Consider the following 21,756-nt stretch of genomic DNA (forward strand, 5'->3'; position numbering starts at 1 on the left):
AGGCTAATTATATGCTTTATCCTGTCACACGGATGATCGCGTCCATTCTCAGGGAAACTCTCCAGTCGGCCAACAGACATGGCTCCGTGGCATCTTAACGTCATGGGCTGTGAAAATCAACTTCACGTTACAGGGGGTGCTAAGAGCACAAGAAGTACTAGAGTTACGGTTTAAGTATAAGCACAATCGACGGTAAATTTCCATGAACTGATGAATTAATTATAAATAAAAAACATAATTAAATGAGATAAAATATACTGTTAACATAATACCCCTGCGTTCTAGGTGAGTTGCGCTCTTCCATACAGGTAGGACGAGCAGACAGAGCCGCGGGACTGAGGGGTGGCCGCCGGTTCAGCCTGGCTTAATAACACCGACATCCTAAACAGAACGGGTTTACGTGGTCACACACACTCGATTACCGCTACTAAGATTAGTAACCATGAAATTCGGTGTGTGGCGCTGTCGGAGACTGTGGGTCAGGCCTTTATGCTCCTCCACGTCCTCCCCAATTATCTGGGATAGCCAATGCCGCGATCCCTGCAGTTTAGCTTGACCCGAGAGACAGCTGTTCCTGCGGGAAGACTCACGGCTTGCCGGAGGGCTTGGCGCAGAGGGCATTGTCTTCAGCCTGAGCAATACGGCTGGGGATATTAAAGCTAAGTTGAATTTAATTTTAAACAGTAATGAAACGCAGCCGTGGACGCAGAGCCAGGGACACAGGCACCCACAGACTGCAGCGTCCGGGCCTTTGAGCTGACAGCGCTCGGCGCCAGAGAAGCGGCTGAAACAACAACAGCTCAGCCAGAGCTGCAGTGCGGGGTCTCCCGCGGCCGTCGCCGCAGTGTCGAGCCGGGACCGAGGCGGAGAGGATGGACAACGCTGTGTTGCATTGCGTCACATGATGTGTTGAGCTTGAAATTGCCGTGGCGGTGCTGCCCAGTGCGGCCATGCAAATACAGGACCTTTTCATGTCATGATATTTCAATTTACTTGGAGAGAGTGACACGGGAACTGACTGCATGTGCTAGTGCTGCAGGCGTGTGCCTGATCCACGCCCACTGTACACAACGACAACAGGTCTGACCAGTGCTGGCTGACTCTTAATTAGAGCAGCAGTTGTTAGGCGCAGGAGTGAGCTGGGCTCCTCTGTTGCCGTCCGGCAGTGCACTGTCGGCTTTATCGATGATCAATGATCATGAATTCGGATTTGCGCAGTCGCCACCGGTTGTGATGAAGTGCGCAGTGTGTCGCTCTCTCTGGATGCAGCAGGACAATCGACACGGAGGCCTCGCTACATAAAACCGGCGCGTACAGCCGAGGTTCAAGGTTTCGTTGTAGTAATAGTTTAGTTTCCTTGTTATCGGTAGCTGCTATGCATCACGGACGTGTCACCACGCCTGTGGCTGAAGGCGCTGCGGTCCCGTATAGCTAAACTGCTGGGCTCTGTCGCTGTTCGCCCGGGAGAGGCGTGTGACAGTGGGAATAGAGAGGGACAGAGAGTTGTTTACACAGTGAGCGCCTGCGGTTTACGGGAATTCCCACTGCCGTATCCATTGCCTGTTCGGCGGCTGGTTTCGAGCGCGTTCCGCAGTGATGGAGGCGGGGGACAGCGGCTCCACGGCCGGGCTCATGAGCCGGTACCAGGGCTCGGCCCGGGGGACCGGGGTGCCGGAGGAAGGCTGGCGGATCTGCCTGGCGCACGAGTTCAAGGAGAAGAGGAAGCCCTTCCAGGCGAGAGACGTGTCGCTGGCCAACATAGTGGAGCACCTGGGGCTGGGGGTCAGGTGAGAGGGCTCGTCCGTCTGTCACTGTTCTTCTCTCCGTCTGTCTGCACAGCAGGTGCCAGGGCCTTGCTGCTCCACAGGTGCTGGCTGCTATTCTGATTAAATCTGCATGAACAGTCAACAGGAGTAAAAGTGATGTATCCGTTGACTCTGCCAGGCAACAGTGTTAAATGGTCTGCTTCAGAAACTGGTTACACAGAGTAATTGAGAGCACATGTGCTGTGGAACCGGAGCTGGTGGACGAGCTGACGACCGTCAGCCTGGTGTGTTCGGGGGAGAGGTGTGGACCCAGGGTGGCCTGGGCAGAGTCACCTGACTGAAGACACAGGGTGAGGCCAGCAACCCAAAGATTAGGATGAACTGATTAGGAAATTAGTGCATTCCGGTCTGACAAGGCACTCCTTTGTGCAGGAGTGTTGGGGACTCTGGTACAGGCTGCCTTGCCAGTGGCTGAAGCTCAGTGAGGCTTTGAATGCAGAGAACCACAAGAAAGACGGGTTAAAATACCTTTCGGTAAAACTTGCATTCCTCTCAGTTCAGTGGCCTGCAGGCCTGCGGCACAATTAAATATGCTCTTTGACACTTGATTATTATTTCATATATCTCCAGACACAGAAATATGTGTTATAAATGTAATTGGTGAAACACTATCTGACTTCTGCTCCTGGTCTGCCACACAGTGGGACTGCCGAGCTTCACTCACATGCGGATAGATGAAATATACTCTGCTAATTTAAAGCAGAGGCTTGTTCTAGAAATGAAATTATGTGACTGAGACAATGACAAACAGGCAGCCTGTGGGTGGTGTGCAGAAGTGGTGTGTTCAGGAAGATCTCCGTGTACAGCAGCTGCACCTTGAAGAGAGAAGTTGTGGGTTGTGGGTTGTGTGTTTGTGTGGTGGTGTGTGAAGTTAAGAGTGAAAATGTGTGTTGTGTGTACAGAGAGGGGTGTGAAGGTGTGTGTGTTCTGGGCACAGGTGTGCACCTGTGTGTCTCTGCTCTGTGTGAAGAGTGGTCTGTGTATTTGTGTTGTGAACTTGCTCTCAGTGTAAGAGCATTTCTCGGAAGAACCATTGAAAACAGAACCAGCCTCATCTTCTGCAGGTCAAGTCTGCTGTGTGAGAGGGCAGAGTGCTGTGGTTGTCCGGGCAACATCCACAGCACATGTGTGGGAGTTTTGTCAGTGTGGATTAATGAGTGACAGGGAGATTAGCAGTTCCAGAGCTAGGGCAATAAAACTGGTCTAGGAAGCATTAGTGTTCCTGCAGTTATGGGGGGGAATAAGATAAGAAGAGTATTGAAATGAAAATGTTTTCTAAGAGATAATAGGCATTGGTTTATAAGAGGTAGGTTGTACCTAAAGAAATCTAGCGGGTTACTTTAGCAAGAATCTAGTGCACTAGACAGCTTTCGGGAGTCAGGCACAATATAGTATACTTTCAGAAAGATTTTGATTGATACCACATGAAGCCCTGTCTGCGAGCTTACAGTTCCAAGATTGCAATGTAAACCAAAGTACGCATGGATACAAAAAAATAATTCAAAAACATAAAATAGAGGGGAGTAGTAATAATAGCTGTTCCCTCAGACTGAGGTCTTCGGTGAAGTAACACAGGGCTTAGTCGTGAGAATGCTGCTCTTGCCGATCTATTTCCCTCATCTGGACTCTGAAAAAGGGAGTAAAGGTCAGATCCACAGGTGCTGTGAAACTAGGTGCAAACAGTCTAGCAACAGTGCGAGCCGTATCAGGAGACTGACAAAACACAGGAATGGACAAGGCCTGGCAAATGAAATTTGAAGTGGATTAAATGTAAAGCTATAGACACGGGGAGCAGGGAGAGGAAATGCCAGTATCAGAAGGGTGGTATGGAGCAGAAAGGAAGAATGTGGGAAGAAAATCTAGGAGTTTACATTGACTCAGCCCCACACTAAATACTGCAGGAATGCAACAAAAAGGCCAACAAATGTTTATATACATCTGAGTGCATAACGAACAGTATGTACATAAACACTAGACTATACCAAAGAAGTCATGTTAAAAGCATTCAAGAAAATAGTTAGACCTCACTTTGGAATATTGTGTTCAATTTTGGTCGCCATTTTACAATGAAGTGCTGCTCCAGAGCCACAGTAAAGGAGAGCCAGCTAGACTCCCTCCAGTCTGAGGGAAGGGAAGGCTAGGAGGATGGCATACTAGGACAGGCTAAGGGAATGGAATCTCCTAATGATTTTAAAAGTTTTATGATTTTATGTGTCACAAGCAGTGGTGTCTAAAGTGGTGCCGACATTGAAATGTGAATTAAAGATATCATCAGCAAAGGGCATTATTAAGCAGAAACACGTATTCCAGAATCGTGATATCTGTGTATTATTTTGAAGTGCGATTCAAAACGCAACCGCAGATCATTTGACTGCAAATTATAACCTGGAGTGCATCTATCCATTTTCATTAAAAGCCGTCTGCTGAGAACTTTCATGGAGTGGGAGTGGCAATGGACCTCTGAGCTGTGGAGAAATGTGAAGTGGTCAGATGACGGCGATCGTGTGACAGTGGTTGCAGTCACGATGCTGACACAGACAGAGGGCTTGTAACTGACTGACTGTGGCCAGAGGCTGACAGGAGCCATGATGTTAAGTCTCTGCTTGCCTACAGGTACCTGAGGTGGTGGTACAGGAAGACTCAAGTGGAGAAGAAGGCTCCTTTCATTGACATGTTTAACGCCCTCCCCCTCAGACAGATCTATGGTATGAGCTCTACTCCATCACAGTGTTCAAAGTTATGAGGTGCAGTTTTGATGAATGTTTTGTTTCTCAGCACATAGTTCTTGGTCTTGCAGGTGCCCCTATGGGAGGGTTTGGAGGAGGTACCATCACTCGAGGTTGGAGGGGGGAGTTCTGCAGGTGGCAGCTGAACCCTGGAATGTACCACTACAAAACAGTTATTGCTAACCAGGTATGTCTGAGAGCGTGGGGAGTGGAGGGGCTCAGGAAGGCTGCATTCTCCCCTCACTGCCAGGTGATGTTGGGAGGCATGTTGGAGACAGAGTAAGGGAGTCTAAGCAAAGGGGGCATGTTCAATTATTCAACTCTTATCAATATTTTAGCAGCTGTGTAGTTTTGCTGTGTCTTAGTCTGATTATAAAGTGGTTGCCATGACAGTGCCATTTATAAAATAGTGCAGTCATCTGCTCTCTGTACTACTGCCATTGGAGCTGGCCTTAAGCAGAGGGGAAGGATAAAGAATCAAGTGTAGAAGGTGAGGACCTTAACAAGAATGATACTTGGGGTGTAATGTGAGGATGCTGCATCACACCGACTCTTGTTTCGTTGTTTTATTGTAATCTGCACAGGGGTTGACGTTAACAGGAGCTGAACAGTGGTTTGATGAGGGTATTGGGATACAGGCCTGCCCTCAGGAGGGCCGTTTTTGCTTTTGTGGCGCGTTGGGGGGGAAGGCGGGAGGGTCTCAGGCGGTTCCTCACTGTCCTCCATCCTGTCTCCATCTCAGTTCACAGTGTGCTTGCGGCGCGGAGGACAGACAGTGTACCAGCAGGTGCTGTCGGTAGAGCGCCCCCCCACGCTGCAGGGTTGGAACTGGGGGTACTGTGGCAGCTACGCCTTCTACCACGCCCTGTATCCCCGTGCCTGGACTGTCTACGACCTGCCGGGGCAGAACGTCACGCTCACCTGCCGGCAGGTGTCTCCTGTCATACCACACGACTACCAGGTATCCGCACTCTGTCACACAAGCAGGCGATGGCAAATGAGAGGAGGTCCTCTGGCTGTTGACAGCTAGGAAGCTTTACCTCTCGCTTAGACTGGGGCTGTACCCACCAAGTGGAGAACTGTATTGTAGCACTAATTCCTAAAAGTTGGCACAATACAGAACCAGGAAACTACCAACCAATCAGTTTTACATCTCTTACAGGTAAAGTTCTAGAAGCTATAGAGCTAAATACTAAAAACTTGGCATTTTAAAGGGGAACTGCAAGCCTATCTTTATGTTTTGGGGTTAGAAAGAATTGGCAATGATGAGTGCATTTTGAACCACAATGAAAGTAAAATGTACACGGTAACAGCGTCTGTCACAGTAACAGTGTCGGTCAGTGACCTTCACTTCCTGAGACAGTTAAGGAAGTGGGGGATGAGCAAGACAACACTCACCAATTTTTACAGTAATACGATTGAGAGTGTCCTGACCAGTGGTATTACAGTGCGTTATGGTGCAGCCAAGGTACAGGACAGGAAAGCCATACAAAGGGTTGGGAGGTCCGCGTAGAAAATCACTGGGACCGAGCTACCCTCCATCGACCGGATATATCTCAACCGCTGCCACAACCGGGCTCAAGCTATACTTCGGGACCCAATTCACCCTGGCCATGATCTGATTTCACCCCTGGGTTCTGGTAGGAGGTATCGCAGTATCAGAACATTGACAAATAGGTTCAAAAACAGTTTCTTCCCCCAAGCAGTCCGCATCTTAAACAGCTCAAATTAATTAGCACCTGCACACATTAGCACCTGCACTTTAAGGTACTGCACTGTTTGCACTATGTCCTGTCTTGGCTGTATTCTAATGTCTGTTGTCTGAATTTATTGTCCATGTCCGTTTGTCATTTGTTCCTGTTTTTTTTTCTCAAATGTTACTGGGTACAGCTGAACGAGTAAGCATTCCAATACACTTGTTGTATATAGCAAATAAAGAAATCTTGAACCTTGAATTTTAACTTGTAAAACCTCCAATTTACATAATAAAATAGAGGTAATTTCCAGGTTTGTGCAGCGCCATATTCTGCGATTTAGGTTGAGGCAACAAAATTTCCAGTGATGTGAAGCAGCCTTATTACATTGTTAATAAGCAGGCTTGTGAATTCATCTCTTTTAATCCAATAGAAATATTTTCAGACAAATACAACTTGTTAACTCTGCATGCAGATCACGTTGGAACATGCAGTAAAATGTCTGCTGCACATCCTGTACTTATTCGCTCGTCCATTACATAAGTCATTACAGTGACTAGTGAGCAGAAAGGGCTGCTTTACGTCACAATTCTCACAAACTCTTGCTCTCCTCTGTGGCGAGACCAGGGGTTTTTGACAACAAGGCTACTATCCAGTACTTTCACAAAGTTCACGATTTTGTACTTAATTTGGAATTTCTAAAATTTCACAATACTGTCAATGTATTTTGTTACCGAGACATAATAAGTAGTCGGGACTGCAGTTCCCCTTTAAGGGCGTGGCCAACAGTCATTTAGAGAAAGTGTTCATTAATTTTGCTAGACTTCATGGAAGAAGAAGCAAGATGAGTTGATAATAGCACTAGATCCCATCCACACAGTATATTTCCAGAATTATATTTTAAATTATATAATATTTTTTAAATTAATATTTTCAAATTTTACTCAAAAAATTTAACTGGGAAAGGTAATATAGCTCCTGGATCGTTAACTGCTTGAAAGCTGACAGTGTGTCATCTTAAGGGACAGCTTCTATCTGCGTAGATATAAGTAGTGGTGTACCACAGAGATCTGTTTTAGGCCCATTGCTCTTCTTGCCCTCAGTAAATTGTTGATCTATATCAACAATTTAGATTCTGATGTTGCTGACAAACTAGTTAAACTTATTGATCATACAAGGAAAAGGTGGCAAAGGAAATACAGAAAAGCAGATGGGTGGGGCAGACACTTGTCTAATGAAATTTAACATTGATAAGTGAAGAAGATGGAACACACTATACACATCACATGTATGATCCTGAGCTTCGTGAACACATGAAAGGGATGTGGATGTTTTTTTCATAAATTTTTCTCTATCCTCATCAGGGAAGTCTTGGGGGAACTAGAAATTAGAATTTGCAAGACTGATATCTGGTCTCAGAAATGTACTGTACATGCAGATTAAGGGAGATAAATCTCTTCAGTTGAGAACAGAGATTGAGAAGAAATTTGTATATAAGGTAAATACTAGAAGATTTTAAGGGTACAGACAGGGTCTGCCCAGAGGACTATTTTACCCTTATTAGGGAAATAAGGACACAGGGTCCCAAACTGATTAATTTAAGACGGAAAATAATCCATGCCTCTTTCTGCAAGGAGTAGTGGGTAAATGGGACGGGCCTCCTAGTCAGGTTGAGGTCAAAGCTCTTGGGCATTAAGAAACAGCTGGATGACATTTTATTTTCACTCAGCTAAACTGTCAAAAGAGCAAGATGGGTTGAATGCCTTATCTGCTGTTTTTCTGCCCCTTTATTGAACTTTAGTTTCTCTCTGTGTATATATACTGATGGGGAAAAAAGAAATGCAACTCCTCCTCCTCCACACTCTGGCCCTCCCGTTTGTGTGGAACAGGCTGAAGAGTGACTCATCCGTGAAGAGGACCTGATGGCACTGCTGATGAGTCCATCACAGCCTCTGTCTGGCCCAAGCCAGTCGGGTGTGACGTCTAGGAGGCGTGAGCAGAGGGCCTCTGAAAGGTCGCCTTGCTCTAAGGCCAGCAGCATAGAGCCTCACTATCCTGTCACTGGTGCGGGCATTGTGTCTGCCGGCAGTTTCAGTACGGAAACGATCTCTCAGATGGACCAGTCTGTTGCGTCGGTCCTTCTCTGGTGTGGTTACTTGAGGGCGACCAGATCTTGGACGGTCGTCTGTCCTGCCAGTCTGCTGAAACCTTCTCTACAGTCGGGACACAGTGGAGCAGCTTACTCCATGGTGTCTGGCAGCGCTGACACATGACATGCCTGACTGCAGCATGCCAATGACCCTCTCCCTTGCTTCTGGTGACATTCGAGTCATTCACAGAAATGCACAGAAAACTGACTAAGTGTGGCCTTTTTTCTTGCAGTGACCTAAGCTTTGAATTATGGCCTTTTTAAAGGTGACCTGATCAGGCATTGTTCCACCTGGACCTCGTTGGGTAAAAGTGCACCTAATGAGCTTTCGTGTGATTGGAAAGTTGCAATGCCTCACTACACAAGCTGTATTGGTGGCCAGAGGGCTTAAAACAAATTGACAACTTTTTGTGAAAGTACATAATCTATAATTATAGTATTCTTATTCCAGAAAATGTTGCGTTTCTTTTTCCCGTCAGTATATATTTGTTTGTTGCTGAGTCACTGAGCATTTTATCACAGAACTAAATATCAACTCTATGGAGAACATGACCAGCGACATACAGAGAGTGATGCCACTCTTGGATATCACCAGGTTTGTTTTTGAAAAGCTCAGAATTGCAATCCGAAATGGGACAAAGCAAACAAATGACGTAGGATACTGGCGCTGCCATGTGCTCGCAGTGATGGTGGGTTTATTCTCCCATTAATCTCTCCCTCAGGACTCAAGTCTCCCAGCTGCTGTGCTGGTTTGGGATGTGGAGAACAGGAACGACTTTGCCCTGGAGGTCACCATCATGTTCACCATGACCAACGGGACAGGCCACAAGGATGACAAGATAGGGGGCCACTGGAATGAGCCGTTCCACCTGGAAAAGGATGGGGAGGCTGTGTCTGGGGTCCTGCTTCACCACTGCACCCCTGTGAACCCCTATACCCTGGCCATCGCAGCACGAGAGCAGGTAGAGGACCATGACAGCAGTGGCCATAGCCACTGTTGGGTGGGTGGGAAACCATAGCCCTGGACAGAACAAGGGTGGAAAAGGTGTGTTCTCATGGCAATGATGGGAAAGTCATTCTCCACAGGGTCAATAGGGCAGGAAAGTTGCCATGACAACAGGGCGACTTAGGCACTGTAGCAGTACTGCCTATGACGGCAAGTAACCATGGCAACATTATCACCCTGAAAGTACTTGGGACATTAATAATAACTACATTATAGTGCTGTTGCACACTTCCCTTCCTATATGGTAGATTAAATTTCATTTGCTATTTGCTCTAAATTAATAGTCAGTTCCTGTATGGTTGCTGTCCAGGTTTATGTTGTTATTGTTTGGCTCAACACAGTAGTGCCATAGCCTCACCGTGTTATTATCATCCACTAATGTTCCCTGTCCAATTCTCCAACTAATTCTCCTTGTCTGTCCCCAGCCGGGCAGAGAGATCAGCTACCAGACGTCCTTCAGTCCTCAGGGGACGTGCCGTGCGCTGTGGAGTGACCTCATCACTGACGGGCAGCTGGGCTCCCCTGCTGGTACAGCACTGCCCTCTGTCCTTCTAAAACATGTCTTTCTGCTGGTTCTGCTCCAGCTGGGTCTTGCTGTTACGTCCCAGTGTGTGTTCTGTGTGTGTTTTTTTCTGTTATGTCCACACTGCTGACCCTTTATTGTTCTCCCTTCCCCATTGGCCCACCATTACACCACACCTTCAGTATGACGTCATCATCAATTAGCTCTCAGCCAATCAGAACACATCTTATTCAGCATATAACATGGAGGTTTTCAGCAAGGAGAGGCCTTTCATTTGACTTCGGTCCCGTTTGGTTTTGGTTATCGATTCGCTTCGCTTCTTGTTATTGCTTCGGCTTCGTTTGTTGGTTTGTTTTGCTTTGTGTGTGTGTATTTTCGTATAGCTTCGGCTTTGTTGTTTTGTTGTTTTTTTTGTTAGTTTCTTTGTACTTTCGTTTGTTTGTGTGTTCATCCTTGTTTTGCCATTACCTTGCCCCAGTGTTTACCCCTAGACACTTGGGGTCGTAACACTTACAGACAGCTCAGTGCTTCTATACAGGTCTCAGGAGGCAGAGTGGGGCAGGTGTCAGTAGCTTGTGAGTTCTGAGCCTGTCAGACTGCACACCTGAGAACATTCGAGCAATACATCACAGTAAGCAAGTACCCCCTAGATCCTCTCACAGCTGGTGTTAAGCTTATGGTTAGCAGTCAGAATCCAATAATACACAGAAACATGATAAATTTATCAGAGGTACGAAAGTGATGCTTCATTAGTAGTTTGCTTCATCTAAGGAAGGATTGGTCATGTGTGATGAGGTCACACACTAGACGTTAAACTTCAAATAGCGCTTTGCATGATGCGACAATGGCTAGAGGAAATGTCTAAATGGGGAAATGGGAGTCTCTGAGGAGTCTCCTTGAATAGGAGCTCCTAGATGTTTATTGCTGTCAGACCACTTTGTTATGCCATTACTTTCACCAGCGATCTCTCCAACTGGAAAAATTAAATCGACATGATAATTGTAAAGCTGCTGTATGTTAGAAATCGGTGACATTGTGGAGCAACAGGTACTACAGTGTAGAGCATTTTGATTAATGAGGTCAGAAAGAAAAGTGTCTTGGCATTTCTGTGGATGGTCTGCACAGTGTCTTGGTACCCAGGCTGTACTTACACTGTAGTTCTTTACTACATTCTGTCCAAATCTGTCTTGACAACTTTTCTCTTGCTTTCCATGTCTCTGCACCTCTCAGGCCCTAGTCCTCCCACTCAGAAAGGAGAAAAGGTGGCGGCAGCTCTAGCGGCTCGGTGTACGGTGGCTGCAATGGGGCAAAACAGCCTGGAGTTCAGTCTTGCCTGGGACATGCCCAAGGTGACCTTCGGCGCTGGAGAGAGAGAGCACCTCAGGTACAGAGAGAAGCATAGATTTGATAGCAAATTCAAAATTTTTTGCTGATACCTTTAATCGTTTTTTGCTCAGAAGTGTGGGTTGAGACTAGGCCTCTGCCCGAGTCCAACTCTGGTATGTGCTGCTAATCATTATGCAGAAAATAATTAAAATATTGGCTCCACTTAAAACTTTACTGCCGTCAACCAATTTTGGGACAGCACAGCTGAAACAGCACAAACAAAAGTGAAACAAATTACAACACAAGCCAGACAGCACTACCTTACCCACTGGTACACCCACAAAATGGAACTATGGAATCTCAGAATAAACAAAATCCCAGAATACCCACACTTGCCGGAATCCAAACAGCTTCCAATCCCATACTGAGTTGAAGAAACTAAATAGAACTGGCAGTCCAGTATGTGATCTCCAGTCACAGTCTAAGAGTGAGCCTGTCAAATGATGCTATTGTTCTAAATGTAGATGTTTTGCTAATCGTTATGGCTTTGGCAACACTGTAAATCATCGGGCAGGCAAATACTGCTCTCTAAATTTGAAATTTGAATTGGAGAGATCACCTCAGGTACAGAGGCAGAAATGAGACAGCGGAACAGCTCATTTTAAAGTAAACGGGTGATCTCTGATGTGCCTACTTGACTGTGATGCAGTTTTGTTCTTACATGGGCTTGTAGCCGGTGACAGTGGGTGTCTTAGCCTGTAATGTTCTGCATTCCAGGCGGTACACACGTTTTTTTGGCGGTAGTGGAGACGCAGCACCGGCACTCAGCCTATATGCTCTGACCCGGTACCGAGACTGGGAGAGGCGCATTGAGGACTGGCAGAGACCCATCCTACAGGACAGGTACCACAGATTACTGAACTGGACATTTTGAGCAAGACTGGGCTGCTTTCTGTCATTAGGCAAGATTAAACTGGGAGATTGAATGGCAAGGTTTAGATTGGATTAGCCAAACTGAACAGGTCTATGTTGACCCATCTAACCCAAAAAAAGGTTTTTTTCTCATCGGCTCTCCATGTCTTTTCCCTCGATTTGAGTTTGCAATTCACACACAGGCCCATGCTTGTCTAAGTACACCTCTCTCTGTGTCCTGCACTCTCCAGGTCCCTGCCCAGCTGGTATAAGTCCGCTCTGTTCAATGAGCTGTACTTCTTGGCTGATGGGGGCACAGTGTGGGTGGAGCTGCGCCCAGACTGTGACATTAGCGGGGGGCTGCGCAGCGAAGAGGGGGGGCTGCCTGCACAGCCGAACATCATCCAAGAGTACGGGCGCTTCGCCTACCTGGAGGGTGAGGCCAGCAAACCATGTGTTGTGTTACAGCTCTTGCAATCATACTTTCAGGAACCTGTGAAAATCTCCACTAACCCCTTGGGGTCGATGGTTCTGTTTGTGTGGCGTCTTGGCTTCTGTGTCACCCTAAGGGATTCTCAAGCAGAATCTGTCACCGGGGGGGCTGCCTGCTGTCTTCCGACACTGTTCCAGAGACACTGGGGCTGCCTGTCAAATGATCTATTATACCACCCCACATTCTCAACTAAACTGAGTCACCATTCGTTTTCATGTAATGAGACGACAGCATAATTAAAATAACATTCTAATAAATAAAAATATAAAAAATATTTTTTTTTTCAGAAAGCTAATCTGAGTTCATACAGTATATGATGATTTACCTTTTTCAGAAAGGGTGGGTCGGGACGGACCTAGCAGAGATTTGTTATGCTGTCAGTAAATGGTTGGAGTGTGTCTGTAAGGCCTGTAAGTGTGGGGCTTCAGTACAGGAGGGTCATGTGTATCTGCGCTTTCGTTTTCTGCCCCCTCTTCCTCTGAAAATACCCCAGGAACTCCCCTCCTCCAAGGGCACAACCTGAAAAAACACTGGGGATAAAACTCTGCCTGTTAGTGAGCATCTGTTTAAAGGGAGAAGCCTTTAGATCCTTTATGAACTCGGCCTTTATTTCCAGGTGGCTATGGTAGTTTTAAAAGGGCAGAATGTGTATTATATGTGTACATTAATCCAGTGTTAAATGGTTCCAGTCAGGGAGGGCAGAATTCCTCCTCTTCTGCAGCAGAACCAATATCCTTCATTAAGATAGACTTAAATACTTTCTCTTCAGGCTCTAGGCTATTTCAGGCATTCAGTAGGGCACTGTAAAGAACTACACAGCTCACATCTCTTGCAGGAGCAGGTAACGAGTAGTCTGTGTGTCGTTGTGTACAGTGTGTTCTGTGCTGAGCAGACCATGTGTTTGCTGTGCTGTGCAGGTCAGGAGTACCGGATGTACAACACATATGATGTTCACTTCTACGCTTCCTTCGCACTCATCATGCTGTGGCCCAAACTGGCCCTCAGTCTGCAGTACGACATGGGTGAGTCTGGGCCAAGCAGGCTCACAGAGTGCTCGGGAGGGTGTTTGTTGTGTACAGTTGTGTGGAGATAGTGGCTGGTGAGGGACAGTACTCGGTGTGGAGGCTGTTGTGTATCCATGTGTTGTGTGTCAGTGAGTTGTGTAGTGAGTTTGTTTCCATCTCTCCCTGTCTCCAGCGGGCTGGGTGGTTCAGGAGGACAGCACTCAGAGGCTGCACCTGATGAGCGGACTTGTCTCTCCTGCCAAGACCAGGAATGTCGTCCCACATGATATTGGAGACCCAGGTCAGGGTGACCCTGTCCCTCTGTTGCTCCCTCACCACTTTTAGTCTCTGTCTCTGACTCCTTCTCTTTGCCTGTCTTGGTCTCCACAAATGTTCTTGGACCTCTCTGTCTCCAGCAGTGGTCACCACTTTCATGACCACCACTTTATCAACCATTTACATGATTGATATCTAACATTTCAACCTCCCCTTCTAAATGTGAGCTGAAGAAACACCTCTTTAGTTTTGAATATCAAGATCTTCTATTCTTCCAGAACTGATCTTAATTCTAATTTAATAAGCACACTTGTGGAATCTTTTGAAAAGGAGGGTGGCAGAGATAAAATAAATCCATCATCTGGGCTTGTGCAGACATGATATTTAATGTAGGAACATGCAGAAATACTACAGTTGTATATCTTAAATACAAAGATAGAAAATTGATCTGGAGGATGTGGCTTATGAAATGAAGTGAGGGTTTTTTTTGGATGCCTTAGTGTTCTCATTCACACAGTGTGTTGAAGCTGACATCCTAGAATCCTTTCAAGAAACAAGTGGAATAACCAGAGCTGCAAGATGTGCTTGAAATTGAACTCGCATCTTCTAATCTGTGACCTTTATTTTGTTACGGTTTAAAATTAATATTACAAATACTTCCCCTTTATACCATTTGAGAACCATGTGGACTTTTTCAGTAAACTGTAGTTCCTGCAAGCCAGTGCAGGCCAGTTCCATGGTGATGGTGCTGACTGGTGCTCATGTAGTATCTACCCAATTGTACAGCTGTCTGCTTTTCTACTCCCACCAGGTTTGCCAGTTAGAGTCAAAAAAGTTTCAACACTGAACCATCTCTCTGGAGGAATTTGAAAAGTGTGTCTTCTCTTGTGTATTTGAAACAGGATGCAAGAACAGCGCTGCTCCATCTTGACTTCTCTTACTTCACCGTCTTGTTTGGTTTCCTTTCTAATTACATCTTGAGTTTGTGTTTTCAGTTTCAATTTGTAGTTGTCTCTGGGGAGTGTTTCGTTGGAGGCAGCACGCACCTGTGTTAATGTAGCTGTCTTGGTTGCTCCTCAGATGATGAGCCCTGGCAGCGGGTCAATGCCTATCTGATCCACGACACAGCGGACTGGAAAGACCTCAACCTGAAGTTTGTGCTCCACGTCTACAGAGACTTCCATCTTACTCAGGACCAGCAGTACCTGCAGGACATGTGGCCCATCTGCCAGGTCAGCTCTGCTCGCTGGTCGCCTCAGCCCCCCACATCGCTCTTTCACTGCCAGTAAAGTCACGTCAAGGTGGAGAGAGTAAAAGTAAATGAGAGTAAACTAGCAATGGTGGGAATGCAGCAGTAACTAACGCCCCCTCACCTGACCCTGCCACCTCCACAAGATACTTTAAAAGACAGAGGTATCGTGCACAGATAGCTTGTTGAAAAGGCTATCTTAGCTATCTAACAAGCTTTTTCCATCTAATAGCAGTGAGGATGGAAGTGTCAGGGTCAAATCAGCACAACAAAAAATGGCAGAAATGGTGACTCAATACTTCTGTGAGCTGGGAGACATGGCAGAGCTCCTGTCTCTGTGCTTTACCATTGCTGCTGTGGTATTTGGGCCCTGTCTGAGCTCAGTGTGTGGTTCATCTGTGCCGTATTGTTTCTGATGTGATATTTTGCCCAGTCTAAGCTCAGTGTCCGTGTTGTATCTCTCATGATGTGGTGTTTCAGCCCTGTCTGAGATCAGTGTACTGTGTCTGTGTGCTGTATCTCTCATGATGTGGTATTTCTCCCCCATCGGAGATCAGTATATAGTGTCTGTATGCTGTATCTTTCATGATGTGGTATTTTATTTTGCTAATTAACTTACTCAGGCTGTGATGGAGTCAATGATGCGCTTTGACAAGGATTCTGACGGTCTCATCGAAAACTCGGGCTACGCTGACCAGACTTACGATGGCTGGACTGCAACTGGACCCAGGTGAGACGGACAGGGCATGAGGTATTCTGGGGGCTATGCAGTGTTTAACTGGGGGACCCAGGTGAAGAGGACAGGGCGTGAGGTATTCTGGGGGCTGTGCAGGGTTTAACTGGGGGACCCAGGTGAGGAGGACAGGGGTGAGTTAGCTCTGGGGACTCTAGAGCTTTTTGGCATGACCATTGAATTACAGTTTTGAGTAAGCAGAAACAATTAACAGAACATTTATAAAAAAACAAATTATTTATGGATATCACATAAAAAATATTATGAGACAGGCTCTGTGATTCTGTGATGCTCAAGATTTGTTAAAAGAAAGCATTCGGTCTCTCTGTGAGTACTGTGGGGACACTAGAGTAGTAAAATTTGTTAAAGCTCTCTCTGTGTGTACTGGGGTGGCAGTAGTGTGTTAGAGCTCTCTCTGTGTGTACAGCGGGGGCAGTAGTGTGTTAAAGCTCTCTCTGTTTGTACTGTGGGGGTGGTAGTGTGTTAAAGCTCTTTCTGTGTGTACTGCGGGGGCTGTAGTGTGGTGTATTAACTCTTTCTTTCTTGCAGTGCGTACTGTGGGGGCCTGTGGCTGGCATCAGTGTGTGTGATGTATAAGATGGCCAGGCTGCTGGACAATGAGCCGGTGTACAATCGCTACAGAGACCTGCTGGACAGGGGCAGCTCCGCCTTTGACAGACTGCTGTGGAATGGTAAGGGGGCAGTGAGGACAGGGGTGGGTATTTGGGGTAATTGTAAATAAGTGTAATTAGCCACTTTGGCTGATAAATGAATAGGAGGCTTTTTGGTTAGGGAGTGGCCAAGTAGGTAGTTAAGTGGGTGCAATTCTGAAGATGCTCTGAGGCTACTTGATCAGTCCAATCTCAGACCTCCTCCTTGGGACTTACACCTGAAGGTGACAGAGTTACATTAGCTACTTAGGCCATCTTGCTACGGACAACAGTAAGACTGAAACTTAAAACGGCAGTGCGGACTGTGCAATATATAGACCAACAGAAAGACCTCAGGGAAGCTCAAGAGACATCTATACAAGAGCATTCTTATACACAGTTATACTGGTGCTACTACATTCAGCTTTCAAATCAAATCAAAGTTTATTTATCAAATGCACAACAATACAGCGTGCAACAGTAGTTGCTGGCAATGAAATGTCTTTTCTGCGAGCTCACAAAAATCACAAAAATCACAAGAATCACAAGAATCACAAGAATCACAAAAACACAAAAATCACAAAATTGAGGTTATGAAAATAAGGTTACATAATAATAGATGTAGTAGAAACGGAATAAAACTTAATATGAGTAGAGCTGCTATGTGTGGTGTATGCAATATGTACAGGAAGTGCGGTTGTGTGGTTACTAGGTCAGTGTGAGTGACTAGTGTGATGGTTAGTGAGTTAGCTTTTGTGACTAGCTGGTTAGTGACTTGTGTGGTGGTCACTTGTTAGTTAGGGTGGCTAGTTTTTAGTGTTGTGGTTAGTGAGTTTGTTCGGACACTCTGGCTAGTTTTGTGGTCACCAGATAAGTTTGGGTGACTAGTTGGCTAGTGTGCTGGTTCCTGAGTTAGGGTTGTGAGTTTCTAGTGTGGTTCTTACTGGGTTAGTTAGGTCTGGTTAGGAGGAAGGTGGAGCAGACTGAGCAGTGGGGCAGTATCAGGGAGGGGACAGGCTAGGAATAGATTAGTTGCCAGGATGACACTCTTTCCCTGTTTCTCACCCTGTAGGTCAGTACTATAACTATGACAGCGGTGGCCGGGTGTTCTCCAACAGCGTGATGTCAGATCAGTGCGCAGGACAGTGGTTCCTGCGGGCATCTGGACTGGGTGAAGATGAGTTCCAGGTCAGTCAGTCCCTCGCGATGCCTCACCCCTGGCATGTTCTTCCCTGGCTTTGCAAGTCTCATTCCTCCGGCGCTGTGCCACCTTTCCCTCTCCATCGCCGACCCTCTTACTCCTCCAGGGCCTCTGGGTTGGGGGCCTCTTGGTCCAGGGCAGTTGATCCAGTGATGCCTGAGCACCTGAAAGGCTGCCAGAACAAATACAGTGAACCACTGGCATGCCATTCAAGAATGTAAAGTAAATGAGATTGACATTAATAAATGGATATCAAACAAGCCCAACCCTCTCACCTTCCTTCCTCCTTCTTTCCTCGTGATTGCTCAGTTTTTTTGTGTGAGCTCAGGTTTGTTCTCCCTGCATGTCCAGGCGTTTCCCGTGGAGAAGGTGCGCCGGGCTTTGAAGACCATCTATAAGCTGAACGTGATGCAGTTCGCCGGGGGGCAGATGGGAGCCGTCAATGGGATGCGCCCAGAGGGCGTGCCAGACAGCTCCAGTGTCCAGTCGGACGAGGTGTGGGTGGGCGTAGTCTACGGGCTGGCGGCTACCATGATCCATGAGGTAAGAAGGCCGGCAAATGACTCCCTGTGAGAAATAAGAGAACTGACACAGCTAGAGGGCTGGGCTAGAGATCGAGTCGGACTACAAGCACAGCACTGATCGCGTGCTTATCAGCAGGCTGAAAGGTTTCTCAGAAGAGAGCATTTGATAAGTTTGCCCATCTATTAAAATGCTGCTGCTGTGAGGGTGACAGATTTGAAGGTGCTGGTGCACAATGCGAAAAGTGCAGGAATGACTGGTTAGTCTTAGGCACTTGTGCACATTGCAAAGAGCTGTGAAGATGGCCGCCTTCCAAACAGCACGAATGATTAAACCCATCACATTCCTTAGTGCTTTATTTGTGCTGGTGTGTGCCATTGAAAGGAGAGTTTGTACTGCTTTTATTTTCTTAGTACCTTATTTTTTGTGGGATGTGACATCACTCTATGTCCCTACAACCGCAGGTGAACCAAACTGGTGTGAATCGTTACTGCTGCCTTTGTGCCGGTTTGTGCTGTTGAAAGTAGCGTTTGTGCTGCTTTCCTTCCTGAGATAGAGCTTGTTCTGTTTTGTGGTGTATCGTCACTCAGCCCCTCTACAACAGCACAGGAGAACTGAACCGGGCAGAATCGTTAGTGCTGCATTTGTCCTATTGAAAGCAACTTCTGAGCTGCTTTTGTTTCCGAGATACAGCACCATAATTTTCGGGTCACTATGTACAGTGAACTTGACCAGAAGTAGCACAGTCTGGGCAGTTCAGGCACTGAATAACTTCCTGTGAGTATAAGTTTCCTGTGTTTGAAGTTTTGTTTTTCTGTTTGTCTTGGGGGCAGGGTGGAGATTTTGCATTTAATACTTGTATTTTCTGTGTGTTTGTGTGAACAGTAAAATTAAATGTGTGTCCAATATCGTACTGTAATCACAAGAGTGTCTGCCTTAAAAAGCAAAAACATAAACAGTTGCATTTTCTTTATCAAGGGTTTAGCTGCCATGTCATAATACTTTGTAGCTGTGTCAGTATTTTGTAAAACTGAAGAAGCAGCAGAAGAATGTTTCTCAAGAGTCCTTTTTAAATAAATAGGCATCATCGTTAATAGGCTTTTCAAAGTATTTAAAGATTCAACTCTTCTGACATACACAGACATGCACACACTCACACCAGGGCCCATTTTCCCAGAAGCCAGTGAACCTACCAGTATGATTTTTTGGACTGTGGGAGGAGACAGGAAAACATGGAGGAAAACCACACACGTGTACATGGGGAGAACATGCAAACTCCACATACAGAACGCCAGGATTGTATTCCAAAGGCAGCTCAAACAAATGAGACGGGTTCGATTCTTCTTTGTGTAGGGGGGCTGAGTGATGTCAAAGATGTCAAAGAAATAAGGCGCTGTAACGCGGTGGGTTTAATCATTTGTGCTGTTTATAAGAGAGCCAACTTCACAGAGCTTTTGCAGAGTTTGTATTATTATTTGCACCACTAGAGGGGGATGATGCACAACTAAAGGTGGAAATCACATCACATCATAGGATAGCCGGATAGTCTCTAAAATATCCGGGTCTTTGATTACAGATTCACAGAGGTTTACATATATGTGAAAGTGTCCTTCACTGCATTTCTGTACATTATCCATTTTGAAATGTCTTAATAGTTTAAGGATATTTGTAAAAACATTTTGCTTTCACATTTATCTTTTGTTTTTTCCCTGTGGGTGCAAAGGTTCGTGTTCTTTAGGCTATCTGTTCTGTTCATGGTGGCTAGGGTGTGTAATAGTCTCCTGACTCCCTCTTCCCTGTTCCTCTGTCTCAGGGGATGTTGGAGGAGGGGCTGAAGACAGCAGAGGGATGTTACCGCACAGTGTGGGAGCGCCTGGGCATGGCGTTTCAGACGCCAGAGGCCTACTGTGAGAAGGGCATCTTCCGCTCGCTTGCCTACATGCGGCCTCTCAGCATCTGGGCCATGCAGCTGGCCCTGGACCAGAGAGCGGGCCAGCCCAGGGACTCTGAGAGCCAGGCAGCTGGCCAGGACGCTGCAGAGCCTGCAGCCAGGACAGAGAGCGAGGCCATACAGGCTGTCCCACGCACACAAGCTTTCTCTCCTGAGACTGTTATTGACACAGCACAAGTTGTCCAGTGTCAGAGGGCCAGTGAGCAGGACCCATGAACCAGCAAGGGGTAGAGCCACAGTATGGCACAGTGACATATCTGGACACCCCCATGGCCCTCTGTCTCTCTACCTCTGCCAGCATTACTTCTCAGAGCTCATCAGTCCACCTCTCCTGATCTCTTTGTCCTCTCTGCTCCCTCACAGGGCTCATCAGTCTACCTCTGCTGATCTTTTTTCGACCTCTCTGCTCCCTCACAGAGCTCATCGGTCTACCTCTCTTGATCTCTTTCTGTCCTTCTCTCTGCTCACTCACAAGCTCCTTTCAGATCTCCTCTCCTTGTCAGTCATCCTCTCCCTGCTTTTGCTCTCTGCTCTCCCTGTGTATGGTGTGGTTGATGACTCTGTGCGCAAGGGCTGGAGTCAAGCTCTGTGTCAGTAGCTGTCCGTGTCTCACAGGCACAACCAGCTTCTGCCCCTGACAGTGCAAGAGCAGGCTGCATGCCCAGTGATCACCTGACTGCTGTTCTCAGAGAGACTGCTGGCACCAGCCCTGTGAGCACTAAGCCAGGTGTGGCTGCAGAATGAGTGATGCACAATCCTAAATCCCAGTGCACCTTGTCCATAGTCACTGACTCCAAGACGGCATGTTTTTATTCAGATCACTGGAAGTGTCAGGAACCTGGATGATTATAAAGTCACACACTGTGCACCACAGGGTGAGGCTGTGTTAATATCTCCCCTCCAGCCCTGAGGAAACCCCTCACAGCGATGTGGATGAGCTACATTGGGTACTCTCTATGGTTTTATGACTGTAAATGAACACTTGAAGTTTTAGGTGAACTCTGCTGTTTCCAGTTCTGCTGTACAGTGTGGGTTATGGAGTGGTTGAAGTTTTTTTATGTGTGTGTTTGTAGACATTATGTTTTTAGATAATCTGGCAGGTAATATGTGAAGTGTTGTATATCAATCCAGAGCTTTCCAAGCAAATAAAAATGAATGAATACCTTCATGATGTTTCAGTGCCAGATGTTTTCAGGAAATTTGTCCACTTCAGTTGTCGCACTGAAGTTAAAAAAAAGTTAAATGAAGTTCCTTGCTGGTGCGAGCAGCATGTTCAACTGCGTTCCTTCTTCAGTCTCCTGAGGCCTTGCGCTTGCGCCGACTCGCAGCCTCCCCGACCTCCTGGGGCCTCGGCCTCTCGCCGACTCGCAGCCTCCCCAACCTCCTGGGGCCTCGGCCTCTCGCCGACTCGCAGCCTCCCTGACCTCCTGGGGCCTCGGCCTCTCGCCGACTCGCAGCCTCCCCGACCTCCTGGGGTCTCGGCCTCTCGCTGTCTCGCAGCCCCCCCGACCTCCT

The 21,756-nt window shown here is 46.8% G+C and overlaps 1 protein-coding gene across 2 annotated transcripts; it reads left to right on the forward strand.

The window, feature by feature from the left end:
• The first annotated feature begins 351 nt into the window (after positions 1-351).
• gba2 (glucosidase, beta (bile acid) 2) lies at positions 352-21,409 on the forward strand. 2 transcript variants are annotated; one of them, XM_088909236.1, is made up of 17 exons: positions 352-1,787; positions 4,440-4,531; positions 4,624-4,739; positions 5,295-5,513; positions 9,118-9,357; positions 9,827-9,929; positions 11,155-11,308; positions 12,028-12,153; positions 12,414-12,598; positions 13,573-13,677; positions 13,853-13,960; positions 15,016-15,167; positions 15,808-15,914; positions 16,467-16,609; positions 17,640-17,755; positions 18,120-18,311; positions 20,104-21,409. In XM_088909236.1, the coding sequence occupies exons 1-17, from the start codon at positions 1,597-1,599 to the stop codon at positions 20,455-20,457; spliced, it is 2,703 nt and encodes a 900-aa protein (XP_088765362.1). In that variant the 5' UTR covers positions 352-1,596; the 3' UTR covers positions 20,458-21,409. The 2 variants fall into 2 exon arrangements, with proteins under 2 accessions (XP_088765362.1, XP_088765371.1); XM_088909245.1 differs by lacking the exon at positions 12,028-12,153 and having other exon boundaries at positions 354-1,787.
• Positions 21,410-21,756: the final 347 nt, after the last annotated feature.

The sequence above is a fragment of the Atractosteus spatula genome, chromosome 1 (genome assembly GCF_055471065.1).
Source record: "Atractosteus spatula isolate fAtrSpa1 chromosome 1, fAtrSpa1.hap1, whole genome shotgun sequence".
Taxonomy (NCBI): Eukaryota; Metazoa; Chordata; class Actinopteri; order Semionotiformes; family Lepisosteidae; genus Atractosteus; species Atractosteus spatula.

Coding starts and splice junctions, on each gene's coding strand:
- gba2 (XM_088909236.1), top strand. CDS start 1,597: ATGGAGGCGGGGGACAGCGGCTCCACGGCCGGGCTCATGAGCCGGTAC. Junction 11,309..12,027: donor GGAGAGAGAGAGCACCTCAG/GTACAGAGAGAA, acceptor TCTGCATTCCAG/GCGGTACACACGTTTTTTTG. Junction 13,678..13,852: donor CAGTCTGCAGTACGACATGG/GTGAGTCTGGGC, acceptor CCCTGTCTCCAG/CGGGCTGGGTGGTTCAGGAG.